General features: G+C 47.8%; 1 protein-coding gene across 3 annotated transcripts in view; it reads right to left on the bottom strand.

Annotated features, from left to right (window-relative positions):
* The window catches only part of ROBO3 (roundabout guidance receptor 3), a 141,284-nt gene extending 136,769 nt beyond the window's left edge, over positions 1-4,515 (bottom strand). For all 3 annotated transcript variants that reach the window (XM_040431143.1, XM_040431153.1, XM_040431135.1), the window contains exon 1: positions 4,221-4,515. In XM_040431143.1, the coding sequence (XP_040287077.1) occupies positions 4,221-4,284 (64 nt within the window). In that variant the 5' untranslated portion in view covers positions 4,285-4,515. The remainder of the gene's footprint in view (positions 1-4,220) is intronic.
* Positions 4,516-9,790: the final 5,275 nt, after the last annotated feature.

Here is a 9,790-nt window from a genome sequence, read left to right on the forward strand (position 1 = left end):
CCTGTTGCCAGTGATTGGTTAAATAAATCTGTTAATGGTTTTGCTAGTTCACCGCTGAGCTCTTTTAATAGCTTTGGGTGTATCCCATCAGGCCCCTGTGACTTATTTGTATTCATTTTAGACAATATACTCAGCACTGTACACACTGGTCCTTCCAATATACTCAGCACTGTATATACAAGTTCTTCCACTAATATACTCTACAATGTACAAATCTCATTCCTGCATATCTGATCCATGTTTGCAGTGCTGCACACGCAGGTCCTCTCAGTATACTCAGTGCTGTACAGCCTGGATTATGCCAGGCTTGCAGGTAGGCGAGTTACTGCACAGATTTTACCCCCATGAGATATTTTGTCACCAAAAGAAAAATGTGACTGTAACCACTTAAAGGGAACCGGTCACCAGTTTTATGGTGTCCTAACTAAGGGCAACATAAATAAGTCACTGATTCACTTTCTTTAATTGACCTAGTCAATCTGCCAACATCTTGTATTGAAAAGCTCCAGCTCATAATGAGTCATGAATATTCATGAGCTCCTGACTCTCCCCGCCTACCTGCTGCTGATTGACAGTTATTTTCCATATGAATCAGCAGCAGGTGGGCAGGGGAGTGGCTATAGCTCTGAATTAAATAAACACTGGACTCACTGACATCACGCTGGACTCAAATCAGCTCATTAGCATGCGGCATCTTTGTGTGTATATTATGAGGTAACCATCTGTCACACCAGTAAGGCTGCGTTCACACGGGCGAGATTTCCGCGCGGGTGCAATGCGGTAGGTGAACGCATTGCACCCGCACTGAATCTGGACCCATTCATTTCAATGGGGCTGTTCAGATGAGCGATGATTTTCACGCATCACTTATGCGTTGCGTGAAAATCGCAGCATGCTCTATATTCTGCGTTTTTCACGCAACGCAGGCCCCATAGAAGTGAATGGGGTTGCGTGAAAATCGCATGCATCCGCAAGCAAGTGCGGATGCGGTGCGATTTTCACGCACGGTTGCTAGGTGACTGTCTATACACTATTATTTTCCCTTATAACATGGTTATAAGGGAAAATAATAGCATTCTGAATACAGAATGCTTAGTAGGTGATCAATTGAGGGTTAAAAAATAAAAAAAAATTAACTCACCTTCTCCGTTTGTTCGCGTAAGTCCCGGTCTCTTCTTTACTTCTCAAAAGATGAACTATGGGCTAAAGGACCTTTGGTGACGTCAGATCACATGCTCCAATCACAGGGTCCATCACCGCGGTGATGGACCATGTGATTGGAGCATGTGATCTGACGTCACCAAAGGTCCTTTAGCCCATAGTTCATCTTTTGAGAAGTAAAGAAGAGACCGGGACTTACGCGAACAAACGGAGAAGGTGAGTTATTTTTTTTTATTTTTTTTAACCCTCAACTGATCACTTACTATGCATTCTGTTTTCAGAATGCTATTATTTTCCCTTATAACCATGTTATAAGGGAAAATAATAACATCTACACAACACCGAACCCAAACCTGAGCTTCTGTGAAGAAGTTCGGGTCTGGGTACCACAGTCGGTTTTTTATCACGCGTGTGCAAAACACATTGCACACGCACGATAAAAACTGAACATCGGAACGCAATCGCAGTCAAAACTGACTGCAATTGCATTCCTACTCGCGCGGGTTTGCCGCAACACACCGGGACGCATCCGGAACTAATCCGGACACGCTCGTGTGAACCCAGCCTAAGTGAATACATCTAAGGCACTTTTTAGTAGTTAATGATTGTATATAATTAGTTAGATTATAATCAAATATCCACATGACAGGTTCCCTTTAATCTCCACACAGTGATCACAGACTTATATGACAATCCATAAACCTGGACGTGGCACCAGCCCTATTTATCCAAAGCCAGCGCAGGGAGTGGCAGGACACGTCTGTGCCAGGATTATGGGTGACTTCAGTGGCATCAGCTTCTTATGCCATGTGCTTTGCTTTCACTGACAGTTCAGTATCAGAACTTAGCTGGTGCTGCAAAAACTACCGCCATCTCACAGGCTGCTCCTCTGCCACTTACAAGTTATATGTCCAGTGGCACTGTACACACTGGTGCATTCCACATACTCAGCACTGTACACACTGGTCCCTCCAGTACTGCACTGTATACACTGGTCCTTCCAATATACTCAACACTGTACACACTGGTCCATCCAGTACTGCACTGTATACACTGGTCCTTCCTATATACTAAGCACTGTACACACTGGTTCCTCCAGTACTGCACTGTATACACTGGTCCTTCCTATATAATCAGCACTGTACACACTGGTTCCTCCAGTACTGCACTGTATACACTGGTCCTTCCTATGTACTCAGCACTGTACACACTGATCCCTCCAGTACTGCACTGTATACACTGGTCCTTCCTATGTACTCAGCACTGTACACACTGGTCCTTCCTATATACTCAGCACTGTACACACTGGTTCCTCCAGTACTGCACTGTACACACTGGTCCTTCCTATGTACTCAGCACTGTACACACTGGTCCCTCCAGTACTGCACTGTATACACTGGTCCTTCCTATGTACTCAGAACTGTACACACTGGTCCTTCCTATATACTCAGCACTGTACACACTGGTTCCTCCAGTACTGCACTGTATACACTGGTCCTTCCTATGTACTCAGCACTGTACACATTGGTCCTTCCTATATACTCAGCACTGTACACACTGGTCCCTCCAGTACTGCACTGTATACACTGGTCCTTCCTATGTACTCAGCACTGTACACACTGGTTCCTCCAGTACTGCACTGTATACACTGGTCCTTTCTATGTACTCAGCACTGTACACACTGGTCCCTCCAGTACTGCACTGTATACTCTGGTCCTTCCTATGCACTCAGCACTGTACACACTGGTCCTTCCTATATACTCAGCACTGTACACACTGGTTCCTCCAGTACTGCACTGTATACACTGGTCCTTCCTATGTACTCAGCACTGAACACACTGGTCCCTCCAGTACTGCACTGTATACAGTGGTCCTTCCTATGTACTCAGCACTGTATACACTGGTCCCTCCAGTACTGCACTATATACAGTGGTCCTTCCTATGTACTCAGCACTGTACACACTGGTCCCTCCAGTACTGCACTCTATACACTGGTCCTTCCAATATACTCAGCACTGTACACACTGGTCCTTCCTATGTACTCAGCACTGTACACACTGGTCCCTCCAGTACTGCACTCTATACATTGGTCCTTCCTATGTACTCAGCACTGTACACACTGGTCCCTCCAGTACTGCACTGTATACAGTGGTCCTTCCTATGTACTCAGCACTGTACACACTGGTCCCTCCAGTACTGCACTGTATACACTGGTCCTTCCTATGTACTCAGCACTGTACACACTGGTCCCTCCAGTACTGCACTGTACACACTGGTCCCTCCAGTACTGCACTCTATACACTGGTCGTTCCAATATACTCAGCACTGTACACACTGGTCCCTCCAGTACTGCACTCTATACACTGGTCCTTCCTATGTACTCAGCACTGTACACACTGGTCCTTCCAGTACTGCACTGTACACACTGGTCCCTCCAGTACTGCACTGTACACACTGGTCCCTCCAGTACTGCACTGTACACACTGGTCCTTCCAGTACTGCACTGTACACACTGGTCCTTCCAGTACTGCACTCTATACACTGGTCCTTCCTATGTACTCAGCACTGTACACACTGGTCCTTCCAGTACTGCACTGTACACACTGGTCCCTCCAGTACTGCACTGTACACACTGGTCCCTCCAGTACTGCACTGTACACACTGGTCCTTCCAGTACTGCACTGTACACACTGGTCCTTCCAGTACTGCACTGTAGTATTGGACACTTGCAGTAAGTCACTGGAGCACTCGGCCTCCCTGCAGCCGGTACAGACTGACCCCCATCTGTACAGAGCCCCCAACTGTCTGCAAGAACTAAAATAACAAAAGAAAGTTCCTAATAAGTCAATCCAAGAACCATCCATAGACTGGGCACAGACCCGGGCACCCACTGACAGGGCACAGACCCGGGCACACCGAACACCCACTGACAGGGCACAGACCCGGGCACATTAACCACCTGCTCCCAGTGCATCTGCCCTCACGGGAAAAGTTTAGGGGTGCGGTCTCCCGGGTCCACACGGGCTCCCGGCTTCTAGCAGTGTTCACACACGGCTTACCTAGCGCAGGGCAGACGAGCAGAGCAGGCACAATCCACAGGAAGGTCCGACATAGAAACCGCATCTTCTGCTCCTAGAGCCCGAGTAATCCAGAGATAAAGTGCTGAGGTCACTGGAGATGCTGCTGGTCAGTCACTTCTCGTCCTGCCCCGTCCATGCAGGGTCCCAAGTGCGGAGCTCAGTCCTGCTCCCTGCCCCCTCCTCATACAGCTGGTCCTGGGAGCTGACACTCACTACTATGCCCTTCTGTGCGGTTCTTCCAGGCAGAAGCATGAGCGCTGCCCCGCAGTAACGCCAAGCCCCACACAGTACTGCAGCCTCCCAGTGACTCCCCTCACCATTGTGTCAGGGAGCCCTCCTCCTCCTCCCTGCATGCATTTAAAGGCACAGGCACCTGCAGCCTCCCAGCACAGGAGCTGCTCCCTCCAGGGTGGGCGCTGCTGGCTCCAGTCACTACATTGGCTTTTTATTTTGATTCTTTTCTGTAACAATCATTGGACAACTGAGCTTGCAATCTAAGGCCTCATGCACAGGTTTTTCTTTGTATTTTGTTTACAGGTAGCACTCTGACCCATTCATTTCTACGAGGCCATGCACACATTTGTATTTTTTTGCAACTTGGCGCCGCAGTCGTATGTATTTTGAGGATCCGCCAAATACGGAAACCGTCCATGTTGCAACCATATTTTTGGCGGAACCATTGACTTCAGTGGGTCTGTGGTCCGTATTTTGCAGCAGAGTATAGGACATGTCCTCTTCTTTTGGGGAGTGGACACATGGATGCTCCAATGTTCGTTCTGCATCCGTAAAGAGATAGAATTTTCTCACCCCCATCTCCTCCTAGATTGTAAGCTCTTGCGAGCAGGGTCCTCATTCCTCTTCTTTTAAGGCCCCCTGCACACGAACGTGTGCACCCCGTGGTTGTGCTGCAATGCACGAACACAGTCCGTGGGGCAGCCGCAGCGGATCGCGGCCCCATTCACTTTAATGGGTCCGCGATCCGGCCGTTCCGCAAAAAGATAGGACATGTTCTATCTTTTTGCGGAACGGAAGTATTGGAGGAAACCCCACGGAAGCACTCCGTAGTGCTTCCGTTCCGCACCATCTCCGGATTTGCGGACCCATTCAAGTGCGTTGTAGTGTAGCTCCTAGTCTTGTCCGTATTTGCAGATGAGAATAACCCTTCCTATTGATGGACGTGAGAGAAAAATATGGAATGCACCCAGAAGCTTTTCCTATTTTGCAGATCTGTTTCTTCTGGACCTGGCCATGTGCAGGAGCCCTAACCATATAACATTAGTATGTCCTATCATTATGGGACTTTCTATAGAATTCTATAGAATGCCATCTGTATAGTGTAGAACAGACTGCCTATGGTGTGGGGCTGCCATGCTGCTTTATACAGATTCTGATGGATATTGGTGAATGAGTGTAGCTCTGCACTGACACCAGTACAAACAGCGCCATCTACGGGTCACATAGAGTATTACCAAGTTATAATAAATCGGTCCTAGACTTGAAATGTGAGGGGGGGGGGGGGATTTATTAACTGATTTGGAAAAACAGACTTGCACACTGTGTTCTGCTATTTTTTTTTACCACTGGGACACAGGACATTAAGGGGTGAACACTGTGGGAGAGCTGGAAGGATGGGATGAGAGGATTTGTCCCTGATGGTTCCTTATGAAGAGCAATTCTTCCTTGATTACACTCATTCCTGTATTCATCATCACTGTAGGTCTGGACTGAGGACCCGAACGCGTCACATTCTATGATGATGGCAGCAATCAGTGGCGCTGGATTAAGGAGCGCATAGGTCCTGGACGGTTTCTACACTGGGACAAAAACAGAGACCACCTTTCTTTCTTCCGCTGCAGATTTTGCCACGGATCTACAGCAGAATCCACGACAAATTCAGCATTGCAAAGGATGAAATTAATGGCAAAAATCTGCAGTGTAAATTGACATGCTGTGGATGTAAGCGCTACGCCACACATCAATTTTCGCGCGCATTACCTACGGACTTTTTAAGCATGTGAGTGAGATTATTTGAATTTCATCAATCCTGCAGATTTTCCACCCATATTTCCACAGCAGAAAATCTCGTGTGGATGTACCCTTACAGTCCCCAGACCAAAAATAAAGACAAACCCACAAGAAAGGCCCCCTTAACACAGACCCAAGGCAGACCCCTAAATGAATAGACCCCCTAAATACAGACATAGTGCAGGCCCCCTAAATGAATAGATCCCCTATATACAGACACAGGGAAGGTCCCCTAAAGACCCCCAAAATACTGATCTAGTAAATAAATTCAGACCTCAGACCCTTTAATAGCATACACTAAACCTCATACATTTACGCCTCATGCACACGGCCGTGCCGCATTTTTGTGGTCCGCAAACAGCGGATCCGCAAATAACGGAAGCCACCCGTGTTTTCTTCCACAATTTGCGGAACAGAACAGGCACTGCCAAAATAAATGCCTATTCTTGTCCGCAAAGTGCGGACAAGAATAGGACATGTTATATTTTTTTAGCGGGGCCGCGGAACGGAGCCACGGATGTGGACAACACATGGAAAAAACGGCAGCTCGGATGCGGACCCAAACAACGGTCGTGTGCCTGAGGCCTTACACTGCAGCTCTTCCTCTGCCTCCTTGCTGATCTCTCCTGACCTCTCTTTCTTAGACCTCCTGCACACGACCGTATGGCTTTTTCAGTGTTTTGCGGTCCGTTGTTTCCGTTGCGTTTCCGTTTCTGTTCCGTTTTTCCATATGGCATATACAGTATACAGTAATTACATAGAAAAAATTGGTCTGGGCATAACATTTTCAATAGATGGTTCCGCAAAAACGGATACGGAAGACATACAGATGCATTTCTGTATGTGTTCCGTTTTGTTTGCGGACCCATTGACTTGAATGGAGCCACGGAAGTGATTTGAGGGCAATAATAGGACATGTTCTATCTTTCAAAAGAAAAGGAAATATGGAAACGGAATACATACCGAGTACATTCCGTTTTTTTTGCGGAACCATTGAAATGAATGGTTCCGTATACGGAACGCAAAAAACGGCTCAAAAACGGTCGTGTGAAAGAGGCCTTAAAACGATACCAAGATACTTTCATACTTAAAAAGCAGATGACTAAGGCCTCATGCAATTTGCGGAATGAAACAGGCAGCCCATTGTAGAAATGCCTATTCTTGTCCGCAAAACGGACAAGAATAGAACATGTTTTTTTTTTTTTTTTGCGGGGCCACGGAACGGAGCAACGGATGCGGACAGCACACAGAGTGCTTTCCGCATCTTTTGCGGCCCCATTGAAGTGAATGGGTCCGCACCTGAGCCGCAAAAACTGCGGCTCGGCTGCGGACCATAACTACGGTCGTGTGCATGAGGCCTAAGTGGCAGATTTCTGAGGTATACTAGTAATATGCAGTGATATCTAAGATATTTTTAAAGTCAGATTTTTGGAATCTTTCCCTCATCAGAGTCTGATAACCTGCGACACTTAGTGCCCAATGTCCCCATTAACTCCCAATATCCCCAGGAGTCCAATTGCTTTCCTATCCTTGTTATTTTTAATTAGCAATCAGCCCAGTAAGAAATGTTCTTCCTTCAGGTGTAAATTGGCAAAATGTTTATCCACAGTGCCAGCTGGGACCTCTGCCCCCCAACCAACTAGCACTGAAGAATGAGGCAGAGGAAGTAACCACTGGGATGGGCCTGCACCTGAGCACCTGGCCCACGCCGGCAGACGTGTCCTATATTGTCAATCCTGGGAGCTTTGAGGTTCTCCAAGACTGATCACCCATGACAAGCTTAGGCTATGTTTGCACAGTGGATTTTTGCCACAGATTTCATCACGGATTCCATTCTGAAAACTGTCCGGCATGTGCGCCAAAATTGATGTTTTCAAGCGACTGCAGATAATTTCAACACTGCGCTAAGAATGGGTATATCCATTCTTTGTGTGGATTCTGCTCCGAGACCAAGGGAAGCCGTGCCAGGAGACTACTCTGTTAGGCCTCTTTCACACGGGCGTGTGCGCCCCGTGGTCGTGCTGCGGCCTGAAAAATGCAGGCCGCAATGCACGAGAACAAACCGCGGGGCAGCCGCAGCGGATCGCGGACCCATTCACTTTAATTAATCCGCAATCCACAAAAAGATAGGACATGTTCTATCTTTTAGAGGAACGGAAGTACGGGATGAAACCCCACGGATGCACTCCATAGTGCTTCCGTAGGGTTCCGTTCCGCACAATTCCGCATCTCTGGATTTGAGGACCCATTGAAGTGAATGGGTCCGCATCCCTAATGCGGAATGCCCACGGAACGGCACCCGTGTATTGCGGATCCGCAAATGGGGTCCGCAATACGGCAACGGGGCGAAACGCCCGTGTGAAAGAGGCCTTAAGCACCATTTAGTCAGGCTAAACGGCGAGCAGGTACGCAAGACTGACATTGACAAACTGAGGCAGAAACCATGGCGGTTTCTGCGCAGAGTATGCAGCGGATTTTGACCGTGTGAAACTCCACTGTGTGAACATAGACTTAGATACGCCGGTTTAGCAGCTATCATACATAATAGACTTAGGCCTGTTTTACATTTGCATTACAGAGATCCGGCTGGCTGTTATGGCTGTCATTTTCGGAAGCAAACGCATCGCCGTCCGGCCCAATTCACTATAATGGGGACCGGCAGTGATCCAGCTGCGTGCATCGGCTTTTGTCCAGCCACTTCTCGGCATGTTTGCCGGGTTGTAGCCGGATCTGCACTGATCCCCATTAAGCCTCATTCGCATGTCAGTGTTTTTGTCAGTGATTTCCATCAGTGATTGTGAGCCAAAACCAGGAGTGCAGCTTCCACAGACATAAGGTGTAAGGGCTCATGCATACGTCCGTTGGTCGCACCGTCCGCACCACAAAAAATACAACATCTTTTGTTTTTTTGTGGTGCAGAGGCACAGAGCGAAACCGCATGGAAGCATTTCTCACGGACAGAAAACGTACCCCATGATTTAAATGTGTCTGTTCACATTTCAGTATTTTTTTACTGACCGCGGGGCAGTAAAAAAATTGCGGAGACATGCACTACTTTGATCCATGGTGCGGACCAAGCACGCCCATAGAAGTCTATGGGTCTGTGAAAATCACGGACACACCACGGATGGCATCCATGCTGCGTCAGTTTTTCACTGAAGACTGATAGATTGTTTAGAAATTCATTTTCAGCTAAGCAACGTCAGTGAATTACGGATGACATACGGATGGTAAAAACGGACACATGAACCAAGCACAGATCCTTCACGGACATCTTCACGGATTAAGGCTCCATTCACACGTCCGCAAATGGGTCCGCATCCGCAATCCGCAATTTTGCGGAACGGGTGCAGAACCATTCATTTTCTATGGGGACGGAATAGATGCAGACAGCAGACAGTGTGCTGTCCGCATACGCATTTGCGGAGCGCGGCCCCGATCGTCGGGTCCGCAGCTCCGCAAAAGATAGAACATGTCCTATTTTTGTCCGCAGCTGCAGACAAGAATAGGCATTTCTATAGGGG

The sequence above is a fragment of the Bufo bufo genome, chromosome 1 (assembly GCF_905171765.1).
Source record: "Bufo bufo chromosome 1, aBufBuf1.1, whole genome shotgun sequence".
Lineage (NCBI taxonomy): Eukaryota > Metazoa > Chordata > Amphibia > Anura > Bufonidae > Bufo > Bufo bufo.